Below are 24,319 nucleotides of genomic sequence, written 5' to 3'. Positions count from 1 at the left end.
TTGAGATGTCTCACTGAATTCTTTAGTCTCCATCTCTAAAAACTTTTTTTCCTGGCAATCCTGGTCTTAAGCATACAGGATAGCATACAGAAAAGACACCTACTTTCCTTTACTGAAGACCCAGGTAAATGGCTGATCTGCAAGGCTTTTCAAGTTTGGGTTCTTTTGCTATATAGCTGGTGTGGAAACTATCCAATGTGTACAGCGACTGCATGTTCAATAGGCTCGTCTACTTCAAAGTGGAACTGTGCAGAAGTTATGGACTCAACCAGGTCTGAACTCCTGCAGAGTACACCAGAGGTAAGTGCTCCTACCGTACCGCGGAGAACTTTCAAACTCTGGAGGCAAAGGCTGTTTTATTTCTTGGCTATGTGTGAACACCTGGTTGTTTGTGAAGAGAGGGGAATGGACATACTGTGAGTCATGAGATAGCCACGGAGCTGGAATTTGAACCCTGGCGTCCTGACTCTGTGCCCAGCAATTCTGCTTCTCCATTCTGAGCCTTTGGTAGCCTGTATACTGGTTTATGTCGCTCTGAGAGGTCTGAAGGACAGGAGAGACAGCTTGGCTAGAAAGACAAATCAGCAATTCCCTGGCGTTCTAGGACAATTTCTATTCCTGGCTACTTTCCCCGCCCCCTGGTGGTTAACGTAACTGGAACCCCAGCTCCGCCCCAAGGAGGGGCCAGGCCCCTCCTCCGGACAAGTTTTAAACCAAATTCTGTTTTCCGGGATTGGCTAAACTTCAAAACAAAGGGGAGGAGAGATACTTGCAGTAGGCATCGTCCAAACCTTAGGCAGCTGGCTGCTTTATGGGTCCTGGACACGTGTCTGGCCACTGCGGTGCCTGGGGCTGCTAAAACCAACCCCCGGATTGTGCCACCCAAGTAATAAAGCAGTGACTATATTGCAAGGGTGGCATAATCATCGTCACAATAACAGCTCTAATTATACTATAACTACCATCTGCCTCCGCCCTAGCTTTTGCCCTGACTCACTCGACAGCACTCCAGCCGTCGGGAAAGAAACTGAGGCAGAGGTGGAGCCAGCAGGCTGTCAGATCCAACCTCCCCGATTTTTAACTTGTTGTCTGGGATCAGCGCCGAGAGGTCAAATCCAGTTCAATTCTGATATAAGAATTCCCTTCACCTCCGGTTACTGTCCCTAATCTCAGGCCACAAAGCCTTCCTACTGCCCCTAGAAGAGAAGCCGCTGGCAGTACGGGAAATTGGGTGCCGACTACAACTCCCCTTAGTCTTTGCGCTCAAGGCGCGCTTGCAGCCCTCGCCCCCGAAGCCACCTGTGGCTCTCGCATAGCGATGCCTCTTGGGAATTGTAGTTCGAACTCTCATTCTTTAGCACTAAATCTCATAGCTGCGGACTCAGTATCCCTTGATGCCCTGCGGCTTTTTCTGACGCGACTAGGACAGGGAAGGCAGGGGCGTGGCCTACAGTGGGCCATACCCCGCTCTCCTCCGGCTGGCCCGACGCGGCGGTGGCAGTAGGGGCGGCAGCAGTGGCGGGGGGGAGGGGTCGGGCGGGGGGCTGGTGGCAGCGGCGGATGGACTCGCGGGTATCGGAGCTGTTCGGCGGCTGCTGCCGGCCCGGAGGAGGCCCGGCCATGGGTGGAAACCTCAAAGCTCGGGGGGCCGGCGGTAGCAGCAGTTGCGGGGGCCCAAAGGGGAAGAAGAAGAACGGAAGGAACAGAGGAGGTAAAGCCAACAACCCTCCGTACCTGCCCCCAGAGGTGAGCACCTGAAAAGTGGCGGAGCCATGGGGAACTACTCTTCCGGTCCCCGAGACTCCAAGGAGGCGGGAGAGAGAAAATGAATCCCCCTTTCCGGTGTCAAGACCCAAGGGAGGAAGGACCGGGGAAGAGAACCCCTCCTCCTGTTCCAAGACCCCTACAAAGCGGGATCGTCAAGACTGGACGATCCTTTTCAGTGTCAGGACCTCGGGAAGGGACTGCCCCTTTCACCTCCATAACCTTTGGATTAGTGGGAACCGGGGATCCTTTCCTCTTGAGAAGAGCAGAGGATGTCTGAACCCCTACTTACTCTGGGAGTGGGGAAGGAACACTGTACTGGGAAAAGAGGACAGGCAGAGTAACCAACGCTTTTCTAAACTTAATCCACAGGGAGAAGGGGAGTAGCCGGGACAAGAGCAATGTGTTCCTTCCCTATTCTTCAGTACCCACACACATTAAACCAGAGAACAGTTAGACGTAGCCCTCTGCCCTTTCCTTGTCCTGTGGGGCTGTGGACACAGAGAAGAGTCCGCATGAACCCGCTCTGGGAGTCCTCAAGGCAGAGAAGACTATTTTCCTTCCTCTTAAAATAGGAGAACCCAGTCGGGAGCTAGTGGGCTCGCCTTTAAATCCCATCACTCTGGAGAGATGGCTCAGCGATTAAGAGCACTGTCTGTTCTTCCAAAGGACCCCCAGTTCCAATTCCCAGCACCCACATAGCTGCTCACAACGGTCTGCAACTCCAGTTCCAGGAAATCTGATGCCCTCACACACATACATGCAGGCAGAACACCAATGCACATAAAATAAAAATAATGTAAAAAAAAAAAAAATCCCATCACTTGGGAGTCAGAGGCAGGGGGATCTCTGAGTTCAAGGCCAGCCTGGTCTACAGAGCAAGTTACAGGATAGCCGTGGCTCCACAGAGAAACCTTGTTTTGAAAAACAAAGATGGGAGAACCCAAGGTGGGAAGAGCTTCAATGGGTGATTATGACTTTAAGTATGCACCAGAGTGATACAGGTTGCTGCTCCTGCTCCGAGAACTCTGATTCCGTAGGTGAGAGATGGGCCTGATCGTTTGGCATTTCTTACAAGCTAATGTTGTGGTCTTAGCACCACAATGGTCTTTGAGAACCATTGGCCAAGATGATCTTTCTACCATCTTTATAGTCAGCTATCCTAATTATTCACCTTCAGCAGAAAGAGTAGAAAGGTGTCTTTGTGGATGGGAAAAGAGCTCCTACGCATTCCATGGTGTGGTTGACAGTATGGATAAAGATACCTCTAAGGACTTAAAGACAGCATGATGACCAAGAGGGAAACGGAAAAATAAAATGGCCAGAGAGGAGGAGCGCAGAAACGCAGGCAGGCAGACCGTATAAGTCAAGCTCATACATAACCTTTTGTCCAGGGGGTGGAGGGTGGAGGGTGGCGCAGGGCAGGTGTGTGTGGCACACAGCCCTAATGGTGGCTGTTGTTCAAAGAGGTTATGTGATGGCTTCCTGGTTTCACCTCACTGAGGCATGAAAAGGGCGTAAAAAGCCACAGTGAGTTCACTTTATGGAGTCTGCCCCTAAGGTTTCCTGGTTTGTTTGGGTAAGTCCCAACTTGGGACTTCTGTTCTTCTCTTACCTGGGCCTCTTATCTCAGGGGCGTTTGTAGTGACCAGTGCTGAGTTCATACTTTGGCTCCGTTCCAGAGCCTGTAGCCTCTTACACTTGATGGCATCAGCTGAGAGGGAGGGGCCAGAAGGAAGTAGTGTCTACCAGATGGATGTCAAAAGAAAGGCTTCAATATCCTGAACACAGAAAAAGAAACCAAAACCAAATACCCCAGCCCGAGCAGCCGTTGGAGGCTGTGGCGGGTGGGGGCAGAGAGGTGAGCTTGTATCTAGGAAGATCAGTGCTGAAGACTTGGGACCCTGATCTTAGATAAACGGGTGGTTTGCTGTGTCCTTCCAGGCCTTTCCTCAGAGGCCACACACGGGAGCTTAGCATCTGTCTTCCACTTCTTCTTGGCGGATGCCAGCACTGGCAGGTGCCAGTTGGGCTTTCTTCCTGCTTTCTGTGCCTGAGGTCATTGGGAATTGAGGGGAAGTAGGGATGGGGGTCTGGACAGGATATGGTAACTGCTTCCTGTTTCTTTTCAGGCTGAAGATGGAAACATCGAATATAAAGTGAGTCTTGCGTTGGGGAGGAGAAGGGAATGGAGTTGCCCTTGTCAGTGGGAGGTGATCTCTCTGATAGCTCTCCAACTTGATGATGTGGCTTCATGCTGCATGGTATCATGGCGAGCTCTCCGAGGTCACTGTGTAAGGAAAGAATCACTGCTAGAGTGGTCAGGGGAAGGATTTGTTTGTTTGATATATTTTTAAGATTTTTAATTTTTTTTTTCTTCTGGGTTTTTGAGACAGGCTTTCTCGGTAGTCTTGGCTGTCTTGAAACTCACTCCTTGGACCCGGCTGGCTTCAAACTCAGAAATCCTCCTGCCTCTGCCTCCCAAGTGCTGGGATTAAAGGCACGTGCCCCTCCACCACCACCCCACCCCCCCGCCAGGTGAAAAGTTTTAATTTTTTTTTTTTTTTTTTTGGTTTTTCAAGACAGGGTTTCTCTGTGTAGCCCTGGCTGTCCTGGCACTCACTTTGTAGACCAGGCTGGCCTCGACCTCAGAAATCCACCGGCCTCTGCCTCCCGAGTGCTGGGATTAAAGGCGTGCGCCACCACGCCCAGCTAGTTTTAATTTTTAAGTATGTGCTTCTGAGTACAGGTACCCTCAGAGGCCAGAGTAGGGTGTCAGATTTCCCTGAAGCTGACATTTAAGGAGGTTGTCAGCTGTCTGACCTAAGTGCTGGGAACCAGCCTTGGGTCCTCTGAGAGAGCACTATGGATTCTTAACAAATGGTGGAGCCACCTCTCCGTCCCCCGGGGTTTTAAGTGGACCGAGTTGCTGGCTATTACAGCAGGACAGGGAGGGGTCACACTTGAGGTTTGGGGGAGACAGCCGTGATTTCTTTGCCTCATGACACCACATCTGTCCTTAGCTGAAGCTGGTGAACCCATCTCAGTACCGCTTTGAGCACTTGGTGACACAAATGAAGTGGCGGCTCCAGGAAGGACGCGGTGAGGCTGTCTACCAGATTGGGGTAGAGGACAATGGGCTGCTGGTGGGGCTGGCTGAAGAGGAGATGCGGGCTTCCCTCAAGACCCTGCACCGGATGGCAGAGAAGTATGCGCCCTCCTCCCCCTGCCCCGACTTTAGGGAGGACCCACGCACACCCAGCCAGCCAGGTCCGGAGGAACTTGGGGGGTGGGGGCGGGGGGGGCTCCTTCTGTCTTGATTCCTTGACAAAGAGCCAAAATGAGTCACCTTGTTGCTCTCATTTCCTCACTGTGTCTGGGCTTCCCACTCCCCTTGATCGAAGATGCTTGTTTCAAAAGAGGTGGAGGCAGCAGAATGGCGGGCGTAGATTTCGAGGTGGTATGACGTGCACTGAGTTGTCAGGAGCCCCGTGGTCCAGAGCTAGGCTGGATTAGGGCGCATTTATGTGAAATATGGCAGCTGTGTCTTCTCTGTGACAGGGTTGGGGCAGACATCACTGTTCTTCGGGAGCGAGAGGTGGATTATGACAGTGACGTGCCCCGGAAGATCACTGAGGTGCTAGTACGAAAGGTCCCTGACAACCAACAGGTGAGCCCCTGAAAACACCTCAAGGTTCCTCTCTCCCAGTGAAGGCTCTGTGGTGTTAGGCTTTTCATTGGCCCAGGGTCCTGAGCGTGTGGTTCAGGGCCCATCAGCACCTTTAACCTTCAGTGAGAGGTGAAATAGTGGGGACCTCACCTCTGACAATTGCTTCCCAGTTCCTAGATCTCCGTGTGGCCGTCCTAGGGAATGTGGACTCAGGGAAGTCAACCTTGCTTGGAGTCCTGACCCAAGGAGAGCTGGACAACGGGCGGGGCCGGGCCCGGCTCAACCTTTTCCGCCACCTGCATGAGATTCAGTCTGGCCGAACCTCCAGCATCAGCTTTGAGATCCTGGGCTTTAACAGCAAGGGAGAGGTGCATGGGCTCAACGGGACTCAGTGGGCTCTGACTCTTGAGGATGGATGGGCTGGGAGAGGCGAAGGATAGGCTGGGGGCAGGGTGTGGTAACCTGTGGAGAAGTCTGAGGGCATTGTGAACATCTCTCTCTCTCTCTAAAAAAACCAAGCGAGATCCACAGAGTGAAATAGAAAATGGGCTAAAGGTTATGAGACAGGGACTTACCCTGGTGACTCCTGAAGGGGTGGGGAGTGCACAGGGACACTGAGAGCCCTGGCCCCGGGCTAGGTGGTGAATTACAGCGACTCACGGACTGCAGAAGAGATCTGTGAGAGCAGCTCCAAGATGATCACCTTCATTGACCTGGCGGGCCACCATAAATACCTGCACACCACCATCTTTGGCCTCACCTCCTACTGCCCCGACTGTGCCCTGCTCCTCGTCAGTGCCAACACTGGAATCGGTAGGAGACACTGAGCAGAGGGGCGGGGCAACGGGAGGAGCTGACTCTCTCCTGCCCTGAGCCCCCTCAGAGCTGGGAGCAGCACCAACCCTTCCTTTTCCTTTCCCAAATTCTCTCTCCTGCCACCTGCCTCCTCCCCCGAGGCAGCCGGCACCACACGGGAACACCTGGGGCTGGCCTTGGCCCTGAAAGTGCCCTTCTTCATCGTGGTCAGTAAAGTGGACCTGTGTGCTAAGACCACAGTGGAGAGGACAGTACGCCAGCTGGAGCGGGTCCTCAAGCAGCCTGGCTGCCACAAGGTCCCCATGCTGGTCACCTCTGAGGATGATGCTGTCACTGCTGCCCAGCAGTTTGCCCAGTCACCCAAGTGAGCCTGCCTCTCTCCCTTAAAGCCTTGGTGGACAGGGAAGGCTGCCTGGGGTCCAGGAGCATAGTGTTCCACCTCCATGGCCAGGTCATTGTCATTCAGTTCGCTGGCTTCTTCCAGAGATTGTGGGATTGTGGGAGGGAGCTAACCTGGAGCTTTGTTGATGTCTGGAACCTTCGAGACACTAGCCGTCCACATTCCTGGCTTGCTCACAGTCAGAAAGGGGCTCTGCTCATTTTTTTCGTGGGTGGGCGGGCCTCTGGCTACTGCTTCCTGTCAAGAGTATTTTCATCCATGCATCTGTCTCTCCACAGTGTCACCCCTATATTTACACTGTCCAGTGTGTCTGGAGAGAGCCTGGACCTTCTTAAAGTCTTCCTGAATATCCTGCCGCCGCTCACCAACAGCAAGGAGCAGGAGGAGCTCATGCAACAGTTGACAGAGTTCCAGGTGGCTGGGCCAACAAACAGAAGGCGGGCGGGATAGGGGCTGTGGGGGGGGAGTGGGGGCGGGTGGGATGGAGGCCGGTGGGGGTTGGGGGGGCTGGCCCAGTTCTGACAAAGCCTGAGCATAGTTACAAAGCTTGGGCCTCCAAGCTGGTGGCAGGACACTGACAGTTTTCTTTGGCTCTAGGTGGATGAAATCTACACAGTCCCAGAGGTGGGGACTGTGGTTGGAGGAACACTGTCCAGGTGACTGCCTCGTCACTCGCTTCCCACTCTGTCCAGCCCTCACTTGTTCCTGAAGACCTCTTGCATGAAGGAGCCCCTGGGGTTGGACGGTGCTAATCCACAGGATGTGCCTGTTTGCAGATTAGCTTTCGCACTCAGAGCCGGAGGAAGCCCAGGACTCCTGGCTTACAGAGGGGAGATGGGTACTGCTGCTTTAGGGGGCTCTCCAAGGCCCCTAGAACAGATGTGTCATGGGCTCTAGGAAGACACTGCATTCAGCTAGCATCTCAAAGCAGGGAAATGAAGAGACTCTTAATGAACCATAGGGTGAACCCTAAGGGTAAAACTGTCCCTTTAGGGACCTGGTGTTAGCCAAGCCACAGGTATACCTCTGCCAGCCATTACTGCTGGCCCTCAGAATCCGAATGCTAGGCTGGAAAAGGCAGTCACCTCCCTACTTCCTAGCTGGAATGTAGGGTTCCTTTGCCCTGCCTAATTCAAGGGACTTAAGCCCAGAAGGGCAGGAGTGTTTTGAGTGACTTTGGCAAAGAAGTCAGAGGGAGCTATACTGACACTGCCACCTGCTGTCTGGGCTGCAGTGGGATCTGCCGCGAGGGGGACCAGCTGGTGGTAGGCCCGACAGATGATGGCTGTTTCTTGGAGCTGAGGGTATGCAGTATTCAGCGCAACCGCTCTGCGTGTCGTGTTCTTCGAGCTGGTCAGGCTGCTACACTAGCCCTTGGAGACTTTGACCGTGCATTGCTTCGCAAGGTGAGATGGACAAATGGGTTGGAGAGGGAACCGAGGTGTCTAGAAGACTGTCTACTGAGTGAGAAGCATCTATCTGTCTCACAAGATGCAGAAATTCAAGGAAATACAGTCTCTAACTTAGGAGTGTAGGCCTGGCTATATAGACTACTGAAAGAGCGTAGGATGCTCAGAACACAGGTCCTTAAATTCCCACGGTGCCCTCCTCTTGGAGGCCTTTCTTAGGAGGTGTGGAGGAGGGAAGGGGATTCAGGAACGCTGAAGGGTCTGGAGTGGCTGGAAAGGGTCTAATGGCAGGTGTGCCTTTGTGAACCTTGGACTGCTCCTTCCCAGGGCATGGTGATGGTGAGTCCTGAGATGAATCCCACCATCTGCTCAGTGTTCGAGGCAGAGATAGTCCTACTGTTCCATGCCACCACCTTTCGGCGGGGATTCCAGGTGACAGTACATGTGGGCAACGTACGTCAAACAGCAGTGGTGGAAAAGATCCACGCAAAGGTGAGAGGGACCCAGCCGGGTCCCACTTCTTCAGGGAAGTCTGTATTCTGACTCCATCCAAGGAGGGAAGCCTAACACCAGACCTGGCTGAGAGTCCCTGGTCACATAACGGGAGCAAAGGCTCCTTCCTGTAGGGTGGGGAGCAGCCTACCTGGGGCCTGCACAGATTGAGTCCAGGCTGGCAGAGAATGATGGGATGGGAGGCTCACACACAGGTAGAGTCCAGGCTGGCAGAGAATGATGGGATGGGAGGCACCTGCCTGGGCCGTGACCACTTTTCTCCTGAAGGACAAGCTGCGGACAGGGGAGAAGGCAGTGGTACGTTTCCGTTTCCTGAAACACCCAGAATACCTGAAGGTGGGCGCCAAACTGCTGTTCCGGGAGGGTGTGACCAAGGGCATCGGTCATGTCACGGATGTACAAGCCATCACAGCAGGAGAGGCCCAGGCCACCATGGGCTTCTGAGTCATCCAAACAGCTCTACTGCTGTCCTACAATACATGAGGTGACTTCCGGCCATGCTGCCCACTGTTGGCGGCTCTGTGTGTTAATAGGCTAGGGAGAGGAGTGTCTGCTGCCGCTTGCTTCCGGCCACGTTCCTGGAGAGGTGTCAAGTTTGGTATGGCCAGGGAGGGGCAGTCCTGTGGGAGAAGATGGTTCAGGGCAGTGCTCAGCAGCTGTGTGCTCCCCTGGTTGGGTCATTAACCCTGCAGCTGCATGGTCTTGTCTGCTGGAGGGAGCAGAACATAGCCATCTTGGCCCACTATCAGGACCAGGCATGACTCACCAGTGTCATCTCTGCACTTCAGGAATTGTCAACAACTGGGGTGGCCCTTGTCAGCACTTCTTTTTTTATACCTCCTCTCAAGGCCACGTAAGTTACCTAGCTCTACCTGACTGTGGATAAAAGACAGTGCTCTAGCCATCTGGTGGACCCAGGGACTGAAGCAATGGCACAGAGACCAAGACAGACTGTGCTCCTATCCTGGGTTGAGTCCCGATGCATATTCCTGCTTCATTTCCTTCTCTCAAGGGCCGCTTCCCCAGACCCTCCTGTTATAAGCCTCACTTGGTGCTATTTGTGGTGCTGGCTCAGGCGTGGGGCTGCTCAGGCTTGGCACACCAAAGGCCAGCTGCATGTCAGTTTCTCTCCTTCCAGTTATGTTGGCTTCCGTGCTTTCTCAGATTGTGTGGTAGCCATAGGACCTGACCCAGTTTGTGCCTCCTGGGATCCTCATCCCCAATCCTGCTCTTACGTAAAACTTTTTCTTGTTTTAGTAATTTGTAGTGATCACCCCTTCCCTCTGTTGCTGGGACCCAGGAGGAGAGGGGAAGTCCTGTTTCCTGTCCTAGGCGTGGATGCCCACCTTGCCCTTTGTTAGCATCCTGGGTTCCCATGAACTCAGGGATTTGTTGGAAGATTCTCTGCATAATAGATATATATATATATGTATATATATTTAAATACACACATATATTGTACAGAATAAAAATGTTTTATTGGACACTCTGTGCTTATTCTTAAGACACAGGTTCAACCTCCAAGGCTAGATTCCTGGCAGGATTAGAAGCAAGTCACACCCTTCCATTGACCTCTGAATAATCGGGAAAGGAGTCATCTATCATCTCATTGGCTGTTCTTGTCCCCTCCCCCATAGGCTCAGTGTTGGATCATAGGAGCCATATCATGTGTGTTGTGATTTGTTTTGCATCATTCTTTGAGCAGAGTATAAAGTAAAAAGGGCTTTTCGGCTCAAATAGCTAGCCATTGTACGTACCACGTTGTGTGCCTGTCAGCGGCAAGTGAGCGAACTCTCTCTTCAGAGTACCAGAGGTGGGTGGTCACGTAGCCCTCACATTTCTCATTTATAGCCTAGATTCTTGAGGTATCAAGGGCCACTTTAGCTAGTCCTCAGTCCCTCCTAGTTGTGTTCAGACTATCAGACATTTTGGAATCCAGGGCATTGTATGTGCTAGCCAGATACCAGACTGAGCTCTAGTCCCAGGCTTTCCGACTATCCCACATTAAACAGGGCCTATGCTAATGTCTACTGCAGAAGTAAGGACTCTGAGTATTAGTCCTAGCAAAACAAATGACACACGTGGCCCAAGTCTACATAGCATTTGGCCTGCAGAGCCTTTTTTGAGGTGGGCGTCTCTAGCTGACCATGACCTTCAGCTCCGGTCATTTGTACCTCTCAAATGCTGGGGTGGCAAGCATGGCTCATGGCTGCTTTAATACCATACATACTAAGGCCGGATCTAGGCCTTTCTGAATCTTAGGTACCAACCAATGAGCTATCTTTCCAAACCCTATTTTTGTACTTTGACATAGGCTCTTGGCTATGTAGCCTTAACTCAGTGGTCCTCCCACCTCAGCCTCTCCTTTAGTTAGGATTAGAGGTATGTGCCACCACTATCTGGTATGGTTTAAAAAAAGTTTTTATTAAAGGTGCACCTTTTGTTTTTTAAGATTTATTTTATATATATGAGTACACTACTGCTCTCTTCAGACACCAGAAGAGGGCATTGGATCCCATTACAGACGGTTGTGAGCCACCATATGGTTGCTGGGAATTCAACTCAGGACCTCTGTGGAAGAGCAGTCAGTGCTCTTAACCACTGAGCCATCCTCCAGCCCTAAAGGTGCACGTTTAATCCCATCACTTGAAGCAGAGGCAGGCAGATCTCTGTGAACTCAAGGCCAGTCTGGTCTACAAAGCCAGTTCCAGGACCGTGAGGACACAGAGAAACCCCATCCTGAGAATACCACTGGCTTAATTATTAAGAAGCTTGTGGGTAAAACTTTTATTAGGAGCTCTGAGCACTGAGGAAAGCGAGGTCATCTTGTAGCACAATGCTACTTTCTCAGCACTGTTTAGAGCACTAATCCCATAGACTGTACAATAGGGCAGCTCTGCCCAATGAACAAGGCATACTGTTAACTCTGCCCTCTACTGGTCCACAAGCCATCCTCCACCTGACTCCTCCAACTTATCTCGAAGGTGTCTAAGTCTAAGACACCTGAGTTTCTGCTACAGTGCTTCTGCCTTTGGATTCAAGGTCTCATTGTATTACCCAAGCTGGCCTGGAATTTAATTCCATATCCACCTGCCACCATCTCCAGAATTCTAGGATTACCACGGTCACATCCTGGCTTGTTACGTTTCTCTTTGTAAAAGTCACGCTAGGCAAGTACTCTCCCACTGGGTTACATCCTAATCTGTGTCTCTCATGTAGCCCAGGTTGTCTCACCAAGGATGATTTCAACTCCAGACTGATTCCCCTTTCGAGACCCTCTAAACTGTTGGGATTACAAACGTGTACCAAAGCACTTAAGAACATGATTACTTTACAACTCCTACAATTAAGAGAGGTAAGTGAAGGCCGGGCGTGGTGGCACACGCCTTTAATCCCAGCACTCGGGAGGCAGAGGCAGGTGGATTTCTGAGTTCAAGGCCAGCCTGGTCTACAAAGTGAGTTCCAGGACAGCCAGGGCTATACAGAGAAACCCTGTCTCTCGGAAAAAAAAAAAAAAAAAAAAGAGAGGTAGGTGACAGTGGGACAGGCACCATGCACCTAGATCTCAGCGCACAGGAAACTGCAGTATCATAGCTCTGACAAACTGCAGGATCATAGCTCTGACAAGTCTAGCCTACCCAACCCAATGTCAGGAAACTCACCGGTAAGCGCTTTTTTACATTAACAGAACATTAAAAGTATGCAAGGCAGGCCTCAAAGAGTACATTTTTATTGTCTCAGTGTGGTTAATTTAATACATTCAACCAACATCAAGAACATATTACATGTAAGGCACTGCAAGAGTTCTTGCTTTTAAGAAGCTACACACCTAGCCAGGGAAGAAGCTACACACTACAGTCAAAGGACAGGGTCATTTCCCGCTAAACGCGGTGAATTTCAAATCTTTCAAAGACCCACTTTATAAGTAAGTTGAGGAGCCGGGTGTGGTGGCGCACGCCTTTAATCCCAGCACTCGGGAGGCAAAGGCAGGCAGATTTCTGAGTTCAAGGCCAGCCTGGTCTACAAAGGGAGTTCCAGGACAGCCAGGGCTACACAGAGAAACCCTGTCTCAAAAAACCAAAAAAAAAAAAAAAAAAAGTAAGTTGATTTATATTTATGTAGGAAAAAATATCTATGCTGTCTGTTTTCCTATCCATTAAACCTACTACCTGGTTTCATACGTAATTCAAAGTCATGTAATTTATCAGAAAAGCCTGAAAGATTTAATCCCAACAGCAGGCTGAGAAAGACTGCTAAATCCATTACTTTGGCCGTTTGCACTTGCCCATCTTAATAGTCCTCGTTTTCCTCCCAGAACCGGGAAACATGGGGCCTTGCACAAGCCGTCCTAGACAAGTGAGCTCTATCTCCAGCCCCACTTCCCCCTTTCTTTTACAGTTTTTTTGGGTTGTACTCCTAACTCCGTTTAGTCCTTAGTTAGTTTTATAGGAAGCGAGTGAGCTTGCCAAGGTTCTTTATACCTTTTATGACACTATCTCCCTAGAGAGGAAAAGCATGGATCAGCAACAGGAGCAGAATCCCACTGGAAGAAAACACCCCTAACTTTGTATTAGAAATGTCATACTCCCCTTGAGCAGTCAGCGCGATCCCATCCCTTAGAAATAAAATAGTAACGCTCTCCTGACGCCCCGGGCAGCACTAATGCGCCAGTGGCTTAAAAAACGATTCCAGTGTCTGCATGCCGTGGGGCTTAAGGCGCTTACTACTGGAAGCCGAGGGACTCTTGGGATTTCTTTTGCCCTGAGGAGACATGGCAGGAATAGCCTGGGGTTTTGAAGTACAAGGCTGCAAAAAAGACTTCTGCAACTCCAATGCAAAATGGTAGTCCATGTGTTCTGGCATGTCCCACACTGGAACCAGGGAGTCACACTTCTCACAGAGCACGTGGTCCTCAGTGGCCCTTTGGGCCACCTCCTGAGATTTGTAAGCTGGAGAATCCGGCATGTTTGGACTGTCCCCAGCCACATTCATTTCTGTAGACACTGCTTTAGAGGATACCGGCTTCAACACTCCATCGTCAGGACCACAGGCTACACACTCTGTTGGCAGACAGTTTGGTTGCACTTCAGGGTTGGCCTGTGGAGGGTCAGGAGTTGCAGAGTCCCTCAGCTGTGTGTGCTGGAGCAGCAGGCTCTTCTGCTTAAAGAAAGACTGACTTCCTGTGGTCTGGCTGCTTTGGAACACAAGTGAAGGCTTGGATGATAACTTCTCTGTGGCTGTGTTAACAGGTACAAAGGAAGTCTCTTTCATTTTCTGCTTTTTGGCAGCTTTTTGAAAAAAAGATGCTAGAGATGTGGCTGCCTCTTTAGAGGTTGGTACAGCTGGGCCAGGTGCCTGGGTCCTAGTCTCAGAGCTGGCAATTGGCACCTTTGGCTGACAACTTGAGTCACTACTCAGGAACGCAGTGATATCCATGCAAGCTGGAGGGGCAGCCGCAGAGAACTTGGTAGCACAGAGGAAGAGCATCGTGAGAGGAGGGGACCTGGGTACAAAGGAACACAACAAGGAAGTTACCGAGTCACTGTTTTAAGAGCTCAGATCCAATAAATTACAACTCTGGTTCTATTATGAAAGGAAATTATTCTTACTCCAGCATTTCACAGCCATTATTGTGTAGCATATTAATATAAAGTAGGCTGGGATAACAGAATGAGTTTCTAGCAGGTTCCTGACTTGTTGGGGGAACACACTCTCACTGCTAGTGCTAGACCACTTAGAATCCATGATTTAGCAGAAGTTGCTGTAATTAAGCGGTGGGGCAACAAATTTTGGTTTGTTTTTGTTTTTGTTTTCTTTCCTGAGACAGGGTCTCACTATGTAACTCTAGCTGGTCTGGAACTATGTAGACCACCCTGTGTCTCCTGAGTTCTGGGACTAAAGGTGTGCCTCCATCACACCTAGCAACACAAATTTTATTGAAGGCAACACTTGAGTAGGTATAGAGCAGATGTGGAAGGTCATTCCCAGCTACATCCCACAGCTAGACAGCCTGGGTTTAGTTTGTAGACCAACTCATCAGAGATCCACATGTACTACATGGATATACAAAATAAGTGAAAAAATTCCAATCTTAACCCAGGATTATAGAATTTTTCAAGATAAAATTTTCTATCAAGATTTTCATTTCAAATCTCAGTCTCAGAAACATCTTTTTTCTCTTTCTTTCTTTCTTTTTAAAGATTTATTTTGTGTATATAAGTACACTGTAGCTGCCTTCAGACACACCAGAAGAAGGCATCAGATCTCATAGCGGATGGTTGTGAGCCACCATGTGGTTGCTGGGATTTGAACACAGGGCCTTTGGAAGAGCAGTCAGTTCTCTTAACCACTGAGCCATCTCGCCAGCCCATGGTAGCTACACAGAAATCCTGTCTCAGAAACAAAACTAAACTAAAAACTTAAAAAAAAAAGAAATCCCCAACCCCCTCCAAAAAAAAAAAGTTCATTATCTATCTCCATGTATTTCAGATTATAAACACGCAGGTTGCATACATGTTACATACATGTTACAGAATATAAACATGCAGGCTACATACATGCTAGTTCTTCAATCAGATAAGAGCAAATGCTATTTTAGGTTCCTGTGAGTTGAATGTGGTAACACATGCCTGGGATTCAGTACTAGAGCCAAGGCAGAAAGATGATGAGTTCAAGGCCAGCTTACGCCCCACAGCAAGACACTGTCTCAAACAGCAAAAGGAAATGCTGGCACTGTGCTCAGGCTTTATACTTTACATTATAAACAGATACTGTCAGTAGTCCTGCAATGGTTTTCAAGTAAGGATTCCTATAAATACAGTGCCACAGTTATCATTCGGGTCCGTGTAACATTAACATTTGTGGACAAGCAATTAGAACAAAGCAAATGTTACAGTTTTGTACACTTGTCAATTCATTTAGATAAGCAATACTTTAGGTGAACTGAACTTTTTTATAAATCTTCAATGACAAGTTTATATTTCTGTCATAATGATTTTAGAATATCCTTCTTTGGTTTTCAGGAAAACAAGATCTTCCTATGTAGCTAAGGATGACTTTCAATTCTGATCCATCAAGACTGGCTTGAAAATACCTTGCTTTTCTTGGGACAGGGGAGGATGGGGTGAGGAACTGGGGATAGAAGTCAGGACTTTGACTTAGGGCTGAGGCTCTAACTCAGTAGAGGGAGGGAGGGTGCTTGCCTCCTACGCGTGAAGCCTTGGGTTCAATCCCCAGTACCTCACAAGCCAGGTATATGATGATATGGGCCTGTGACCTCAGCACTTGGGAGATGCAGGCAGGAGGATCAGATGTACAGAGACATCTCGGGCTACACTGCCTGGAATACAAAGTCCCTACCCTTTTTAAAAAAAGATTTATTTATTTTATGTATGTGAGTATACTGTCACTGCCACCATGTGGTTGTTGGGAATTGAACTCAGGGCCTTTGGAAGAGCTGTCAGTGCTCTTAACTGCTGAGCCATCTCTCCAGCCCCAGGAGTCCCTATCTTTAAAACATCTACAGAGGCTAGAGAGATGGCTCAGCAGCTAAGAGCACTGACTGCTCTTCCAAAGGTCCTGAGTTCAAATTCCAACAACCACATGGTGGCTCACAACCATCCGTAATGAGATCTGACTCCCTCTTCTGGAGTGTCTGAAGACAGCTACAGTGTACTTACATATAATAAATAAATTAATTAACCAATTAATTAATTAAAATATCTATAATGAGCTGGGCGTGGTGGCGCACGCCTTTAATCCCAGCACTCGGGAGGCAGAGGCAGGCGGATTTCTGAGTTCGAGGCCATCCTGGTCTACAAAGTGAGTTCCAGGACAGCCAGGGCTATACAGAGAAACCCTGTCTTGAAAAAACCAAAAAAAAAAAAAAATATCTATAATGATATCAGGACAGAAAAATAAGCATGACTCAACAACTGGGTTTGTGTCTTGGTGATGTGTCATGCCCCGCAGAGGAGGGATGTCTATAGAACTTATATGATAAAGAAGAGCTAGAGTGCAGCTCAGCAGTTGACTGCTTGCCTATGCACAAGAGAGCATGGCTTCCATTTCCAGCTCCCAAAGTGGCCAGGAGGAGAGGGCTGCAGAGAAAGACCTTGTCTAAAACATTCAACAGGAAAATTAGTAAGCAAAAAAACTGAGGCGATTATAGTACCTATTTAGATAAAATACAAGTACGTTCTAAACATCTAGTAAGTATAGGACAATGGGTTGGGTACACAGAGCCTAGACTATAGGAAAAATTTCTGAATAAAAATCATGAAAGATGGTTTTAAGATACAATTAGGTAGTTTAAGAAGTTCCTAAGTGTATTAGTCCCTGAGTGCAGGCAGTCATTTCCCTGCATTCTGTAAGCTGGTACAGACAGGAGTGGTGCTGGTTCATGTTGTCTTCTGGATACTAAATGCACCCGTGGGTACAAGAATGCACCAAATGTAGGGAAAAACAAAGCAAAACCAAAAAACCCTGCAACTGACAGCCCTCCCAACACACACACACAGGGCTTTTCTGTGCATACCTGCCTGTCATGGAACTCACTTTATAGACCAGGCTGGCCCCTTAACTCACAGAGATGTGCCTGCCTCTGCCTCTTCTGGCTGAACCTCCTCATTTTTACCATCTTCCTTAGATCTTGGTCACCCTTACCTAGTAGGTGTTGCTCGTCAGAGTCACAAAGCAATGACCCCAGACGAGAGGCCAGAAGCTCACTGACCTTACAGCTAAGCGACAAAAGAAACCTTTGGCTTTTCTTTTTGTTGTTGTTTTTTCTTTTCTTTTGTTTTTCTTTTTTTGAGACAGGGTTTCTCTGTGTAGCTTTGACTTTGTAGATCAGGCTGGCCTTGAACTCACAGAGATCCTGCTACCTCTGCCTCCCAGGTGGTGGGATTAAAGGTTGGGTCACCACTGCCCAGTGCTGTCCCCTGCCCCCTACCCCCTTCGGTCTTAAGAAGATAAACTGAAAATAAGAGTCTCACCACTCAGTTTGGATTCCAGATGTATTACAGTTCCTGATGGCAGCAAATGCATCCTGGCTCATCTTGTGAGCGTCATAGCGATGGAGGGCACAGCACCGCCGCAGGCTGCTGAGACGCCTGTCTCCCTGAACACGAATACTGACGACCAGCTGAGTGGCCACGCGGTCATTCTGTGGAGAGAGAAGGGTTGAGGCCAGAAGGAGTTACTAAGAGCATGTTCAGGATAATAGAATGATTTGGAAACTCAATTAAAAAGCTAGGCATGGTGTTGGACTCCTTTTATCCCAGCACTGGGGAGGTGGAGAGAGATGAATCTCTAGGGGTTTAGTCATCCTGGTCTACATACCAGGTTCCGGGTAAGTCAGGGCTGCATTGTAAGATCGTATTTAAAAAAAAAAAAATTTTACTGAACAAAAAAGGAAGCTCTTTATTCTAGTATATATTTATATAAAATATAAATGTATACTAAATACAAGCATAAGACAATGGGTCCAGTGTTATAAGAGGAAGAGCCTATAGTAGAAATTCCTGAATAAAAATCGGCCTACAGGCCAGGCAGTGGTGACACATACCTCTAGTTCCAACACTCAGAAGGCAGAAGCAGGGCAGATCTCTGTGAGCTCAAAACTAGCCTGGTTTACAAAGCCAAGGCTACACAGAGAAACCTTGTCTAAACAACAACAAAAAAACAAAAACAAAAAAACAAACCCTTACTACAGGCTATCACACAAAGAAAGTCTGTGTTCTTTCTAGTTATAAGAAGCATATACGAGATCATGGATTTGATTCCCGGCATTGAAAAAAAAAAATAGGATAGATTTTGAGTGATGAATTGTCACAGAATATTAAAACATGGGATAGGGACTGGGGATGTAGCTTAGTTTGTAAAGTGCTTGCCTAGCATGTAAGCCTTGAGCTTGAACATATAAGCCAGGCATAACAGTACCTGAGGGAGAAGACGCTGAAGTTCAAAGTCATCAATTATAGATAACTGAGTTTGAGGCTAGCCTGAGATCCATGAGCTACTTGCTTGCTATTTAAGAGACAAACAAGGGCTGGTGAGATGGCTCAGCAGTTAAGAGTGCCGATTGCTTTTCCAAAGGTCCTGAGTTCAAGTCCCAGCAACCACATGGTGGCTCACAACCATCCGTAACGAAATCTGATGCCCTCTTCTGGAGTGTGTGAAGACAGCTACAGTGTACTTACATATAATAAACAAACAAACAAACAAATAAATAAATATTTTTTTAAAAAGAGAGACACACAAAAACACCAAAGAGTATTTTGACAAGTAATGGAGATAGGACAGAATAGATGTATTTGAGACTGTCATGGTTTTCATTACAAATGACTATGATACTGAAAAACAAGTCAGGAAAATGTCTGAAATCTAGGATGTTAAGAATTAACAGTTCTCAGTAAGCTTACTCTTCTGCCTAGATTCTTATTCTTAAACCAGCAACCTATTGTGGTAGTACTTTTCATAGCCATCTCTGGGATGTACATCTACAATGTACAGTAGCTCCAGAGACAGCAAGTACTGACTCCAGTCAAGTGGAAGCATCTAAATGCTACCCTCAGTAACAGAAATAAAAACCTCAGGCAGAGTGTACCTGGTGAAAAGTATGTAAGGCTCTGTGCTAGTTTGTATATGCTTGGCCCAGGGAGGGGCACTAGTAGAAGGTGTGGCCTTGTTGGAAGCAGTGTGTCATTGTGGGGGTGGGCTTTGAGTTTCTCCTTCTAGCTGCCTAGAAAAGCCAATCTTCTCCTAGTTCCCTTCAGATCAAGATGTAGACCTCTCAGCTCCTTCTCCAGTGCCATCCCTGCCTGGATACAGCCAGCCATGCTCCCACCTTGATGATAATGGACTCCTGAAACTGTAGCCAGCCCCAGTTAAATGTTGTCCTTTGTAAGAGTTGCCTTGGGCATGGTGTCTCTTCACAGCAATGGAAATCCCAAGACAGACTCCTTTTCAAAGTTAAAAGATGCTAGTAAGACTATCCAAGCCGGGCAGTGGTGGCACACGCCTTTAATCCCAGCACTTGGGAGGCAGAGGGAGGTGGATTTCTGAGTTCGGGGCCAGCCTGGTCTACAAAGTGAGTTCCAGGACAGCCAGGGCTACACAGAGAAACCCTGTCTCGAAAAAAAAAAAAATTATCCAAGGGTGTGGGGTGGTCATAAGATTCATTTGTAGAGATTTGCATCTTAATGTATTTTTTTCATGGTTTTAGATTTTATTGTAGAAAACAGAGAGAGAAAAGGTAGAGACATAGAAGCCGGCCATGGCCACGTGGAGAGAGGGGAGAAGGGAGGGGAGAGGGAGCAAGAGGGCTAGAGAAGCAAGAGCTTAATTTATTTTTTATTTTATTTTTGTTCATTAGTGTCTTGCATGCATGTCTGTGTGAGGGTGTCAGAAGCCCCGCAACTGGAGTTAAAGATAAGAGTGAGCTGCCATGTGGGTGCTGAGAATTGAATCTGGGTCCTCTGGAAAAGCAGCCAGTGCTCTTAACCACTGAGCAGTTAGAAAAACTCCATTCTCTAGAGCCAGTGCTCTAAATCATCTTTCCAGCCCCAAGGCTTTTTTAAAGGTGTATGTGTGTGTGTGTGTGTGTGTATGGTTTTGTCTGGGATGTGGGGTGTGTATGTGTGTGTGTACTCATGTGGCACCCAGAAGAGGCCATGATCTCCCTAGTGCTGGCAGCATTCTCCCCATGGCAGGGTCTCTCTCACTGAGCTGTAGCTCCTCCCTTCCTCACCTGACTAGCAGCCTGTGATCCTTCTGTCTCGGCTGCCCACAAAACTAGAGTATAAGGGAAAAAGTAACACTTCTCCAGGGAAGATGTACAAATGGCCAATAAACCACATGGTAATATGTCTAGCTATCAAACAAATGTTAAACTTAAATACTATAGACAACAAAACTGGAACGACACAGAGAAAAGCAGCATGCCCCAAACATGGGGCTATTTGTGCTTCATTAAAAAGGAAAACAAAAGGGGCAAACAGAACTCATGTTCAGCTCAAGAGCTGCCTCAGTGGGAGAGTGCACTTAAATCCTGCAGAGGACAGCGTTCTGGGCCCAGCACCCACATCAAGTGGCTTCCAACTCCCTGTAACTCGGCTCTTCTCACCTCTGCAGACACCTGCACTGCACACAGATGTCTCTGTAGTTGCCTATAGTCACGGAGTTTCTGGGAACCTGCTCCCAGTTGGTTTTTATTGGTAAATAAAGATGCCAACAGCCAAAAGCTGGGCAGGGCAGATAGAGGCAAATTTTAGGATTCCCACCAGGCTTGGGGCCAGGAAGAGAAAGAGGAAGGAGGGATATGCCATGCTAGGAGAATGTGGAGGGGAGGAGAGACGCCATGCCTGAGAAGAGTGCAGGACAGAGAGGCATGGCCGCCATGTGAAGGAGCCAGGAGAGCAGGGACTAGAGGGCGGCCCAACTGGGTGTGGAGCAGCCAAGATAGAACTCAGGAATTATTAAGCAGTAACTGGAATTATCAGCAGGAGGTAAGATTCTAGCAGCATTGGAGGCTAGGTAGTCACCCAGCTACTATGCTGATTAAGGCATATTAAAATATAAAGGCTGTGTGTGTCTTTAGTTTGGGAACATAAACCATCGAGGTGGGTTTCACATGCCCAGATTTATTAATACTATTTAATTGAATAATCTGTGTCTGTCTCTCTCCCTTACACTGGAAGCAGGGATATAACATGATAAGCTGCTACAGAAAGCAGTCTGCCAAATTTTTCAAAATGCTAAACATAGTTACCATGTGACACAGTAATTGTGCTCCTAGGATGAAAACATGGACTGTTAGCATTACTGATAATGGCCCAGAGTAGAAATAACCCAAATATCCATTTACTAATAATAACTCTTATCCGGCCACAAAAGGAAGTAAACACTGACGTGCTATAATATGAGTGAGCTCAGTGAAAATGCCACACACTGCATGGTTTCCTTACAGCAAATAGCCAGGGACTTTTTTTTTGAGGCATGGTTAAGCCCTTCAGCAGCTCATGTAATATGGGATGAAAGGTGTTCACCATCATATTAAAATGATGCTGGGGACTACAGAGGATGAGTGGGGAAGAAATGAAGGATGACTGCTAATGGGTATAGAATTTCTTTTGAGAGTAAATGAACATATTCTAAGGCTAACTGTAAAGCTGTGTGCAGTGGCACACACCTGTAGTCCCAGCACTCAAGAAGCAGATGCAGCCGGGCGTGGTGGCACACGCCTTTAATCCCAGCACTTGGGAGGCAGAGGCAGGCGGATTTCTGAGTTCGAGGTCAGCCTGGTCTACAAAGTGAGTTCCAGGACAGCCAGGGCTACACAGAGAAACCCTGTCTCGAAAAAACAGAAAAAAAAAAAGAAGCAGATGCAGACAGAAGTCTGTCAGTTCAAGGTTATCCTGGTCTATATAATAAATTTCATCTAGGCCAACCAGGAATACAGTGAGAGCCTGTCTCAAAAATTAAATTAAAAATAAACAAATAGCTAGGTAGCAGTGTTACACATCATTAGTCCCAGCATGCAGGAGGCAGAGGCAAGCAAATCTCTGAGTTCAAGGCCAGCCATCCTGGTCTACAGGGTGAGTTCCAGCATAGACAAGGCTACACATGAAACCCTGTCTTGGAAAACAACAACAACAACAACAAAACCCCTAAACAAACAGAGATAAAGCTGATTATGTTATATAATTCTGGAACATACTAAAACCACTGAACTGTACACTGCAGACGGGGTACTTTATGTATCTCAGTATACACATGATCCAGGCAGGGGGAGACCATGCCACCCATCCTCGTGCTTGGGAGGTAGAGACAGAAGGAAGGGTTCAGGATGCCTAACCTGGGAGGTAGCAGAAGCAGGTGCATCACTGTGAGTTGTAGGCCAGACAAAGCTACATAGGGAGACCCTATTTCACAACAAAACCAAGTTACTTAGAAAGAGAAGAAACAGTTAAATGTCTAATGTTTGATTAATACCTTGTCTTTAAAGCTTCCATGATGGGGTCTGCCCAGAAGGCTACGCAGTTAAGAAGGCTGTGCTGGGCTTGCAGAGGAGCTGAGTTTGGTTCCAAGTAACTACGTCAGGTAGCTCACAAGCATCTCTCATTTCAGTTCTAGGGGGCCCAGTGCTGGCTTCTGGCCTCCAAGGGCACCCTCACATATATACACATACACAAAGACATGAACACGAAATAAAGAAAACCCAAAACTTACAGTGCTTACAGTGCAAGGCTGACCACCTGAGTTCCATCCCTGGAACCTACCTGTATAAAGGTAGACAGAACAGACTCCACAAGGTGAGTCCTCTGGCTTCCAGATGTGTACCCAAGACACCTATCACATGAAATAACTTAAAAATAACCAACCTTCCACCATGTTTAAATGCAATGACTTATACAGCTCAATGGAGATTTACTCTGATGAAATCCACTAATCCTTTTCATGTTGCAGGAGATTTTAGATAAGAAGAAAATACAAAACAGAAAAGGCGAATGGTAAGGAGAGGAGCATAATTAGAGGAAGTTCCTCCATTTACAAAGCTGGGCTTCCACAGACTCCAGTGACTGTTTGGTCAGGGATGATCTTAGCGTCGGGTGTTTATTAGGTGCTGGGTATCAACCTCACGCTGAGCACGCTAAGCAAGCACTCTACCGACTAAGCTGAATCCTCAGTCCCCGCACACTCTGTTCTGTGGACCTGTGTCAGAACAAGATGAAAGACCACTCAGCCAAGCTTGCTAAGTCGTGCCTATAATCCTAGAAATTGGGAACCCGAAGATAGGATTGGCAAATTCAAGGCTAAGCCTTGGCTCCTATTTTAACAAACTTTTTTTCTTTCTTTTTGAAAAACAGTCTGTCTACATAGCCCTGGATTCCTGGAAGGTGCTATATAGACCAGGCTGGCATCTACCTGCCTCTGTCTCCCTAGTGCTGAGATTAAAAGCATCTGGCCAAACAAACTTTCACAAATTTCCCTAAGCTGACTCTATTTTCTCTGTTTCTTCTCCACAGGGTAAGGGGCAGTTACCATTTGAATCTCAAAGATTAATAGAGAAAAAAAAAATCTTACATCATTTCGGTCTTTGGTTAGCCTCTCCTCAAGTTCCAGAGCTAACTGCAAAAGCCACCACTGTACCTATAAGAAAAAAAGCCAAAAACTTTCAGGTTTTTAAAATGTGATTTTATAAATCTTTCATTTAATAGACATCTGATGAACCAGGCAGTGGATCCCTGTAACGAAACACGGAGCTCTTGGTGCTGTGTTCTTCCGCAGTCAGGCACAGTGTACAAACCTCTAATCCCAGACTCTAGAAGCTGAGGCAGAAGAATCATGAGTTCAAGGCTGGGCTACACAGAAAAAAACCTCTCAACACCAAGGGAAAAAAGGTTTTAATTATTGGGAAAGGGAAATGACTCAGTAGTAAGAGTGCTTGTGGTGCAAGAATGAAGGGAAGAGTTTCAGTGTCAGCAGTCACGATACAGCATGACCCACGGCTAGCGGGGACAGAGACACACACGAGGAGGATCACGGGGATTTTTGCTGGCTGCCAACACAGTGTCAGGTTCAACAAGAGATCATCTCGAGAGAACCAGGTAGGTAATAAAGCAGTCATCTGACCTCTCCCCTGTGTCTGCACACACATCCATCTACACACATGGGAACACCATTTGTTTAGTCAGGATACTGCAACCCGCTCTCAGTGTAAGCGACTCTGCCTCCTGCCTGCCCAGA

At 48.0% G+C, this 24,319-nt stretch overlaps 2 protein-coding genes across 8 annotated transcripts in view; one reads left to right on the top strand and one right to left on the bottom strand.

Moving 5' to 3' along the window:
- Positions 1–276: 276 nt before the first annotated feature.
- On the top strand, positions 277–10,056 carry Gtpbp2 (GTP binding protein 2). 5 transcript variants are annotated; one of them, XM_085832543.1, is made up of 13 exons: positions 1,656–1,746; positions 3,447–3,625; positions 3,897–3,923; positions 4,788–4,972; positions 5,326–5,434; positions 5,605–5,802; positions 6,073–6,247; positions 6,395–6,614; positions 6,929–7,064; positions 7,248–7,306; positions 7,885–8,056; positions 8,387–8,551; positions 8,840–10,056. In XM_085832543.1, exons 2-13 carry the CDS (start codon positions 3,521–3,523, stop codon positions 9,014–9,016), a joined length of 1,728 nt encoding a protein of 575 aa, XP_085688669.1. In that variant the 5' UTR covers positions 1,656–1,746; positions 3,447–3,520; the 3' UTR covers positions 9,017–10,056. The 5 variants fall into 5 exon arrangements, with proteins under 5 accessions (XP_029327373.2, XP_021042113.1, XP_085688671.1 ...); XM_085832544.1 differs by lacking the exon at positions 1,656–1,746 and adding an exon at positions 4,161–4,302 and having other exon boundaries at positions 3,509–3,625; XM_029471513.2 differs by lacking the exons at positions 1,656–1,746; positions 3,447–3,625 and adding an exon at positions 277–300.
- A 2,079-nt stretch (positions 10,057–12,135) lies between these two features.
- The window catches only part of Polh (DNA polymerase eta), a 33,344-nt gene continuing 21,160 nt past the window's right edge, over positions 12,136–24,319 (bottom strand). For 2 of the 3 annotated variants that reach the window (XM_085832839.1, XM_029471680.2), the window contains 3 exons: positions 23,657–23,722; positions 17,566–17,735; positions 12,136–14,075 (listed from right to left, as the gene is read on the bottom strand). In XM_085832839.1, coding sequence (XP_085688965.1) covers positions 13,232–14,075; positions 17,566–17,735; positions 23,657–23,722 — 1,080 coding nt within the window. In that variant the 3' untranslated portion in view covers positions 12,136–13,231. The remainder of the gene's footprint in view (positions 14,076–17,565; positions 17,736–23,656; positions 23,723–24,319) is intronic. The other variant, XM_021186486.3, reaches the window with a different exon arrangement.

The sequence above is a fragment of the Mus caroli genome, unplaced genomic scaffold (genome assembly GCF_978045245.1).
Source record: "Mus caroli unplaced genomic scaffold, Mus_caroli_1 scaffold_18, whole genome shotgun sequence".
Classification (NCBI taxonomy): domain Eukaryota; kingdom Metazoa; phylum Chordata; class Mammalia; order Rodentia; family Muridae; genus Mus; species Mus caroli.
Note: the sequence above shows the minus strand (reverse complement) of the source record. Positions and strands in the feature narration are given on the sequence as shown.

What these genes read in the sequence shown, in the direction of transcription:
- Gtpbp2 (XM_021186454.2), top strand. Translation starts at nt 1,561, where the DNA reads ATGGACTCGCGGGTATCGGAGCTGTTCGGCGGCTGCTGCCGGCCCGGA. An exon ending in ATGGAAACATCGAATATAAA is followed by an intron (nt 3,924 to 4,787) that starts GTGAGTCTTGCG and finishes ATCTGTCCTTAG; the next exon opens with CTGAAGCTGGTGAACCCATC. An exon ending in CAGTTTGCCCAGTCACCCAA is followed by an intron (nt 6,615 to 6,928) that starts GTGAGCCTGCCT and finishes GTCTCTCCACAG; the next exon opens with TGTCACCCCTATATTTACAC.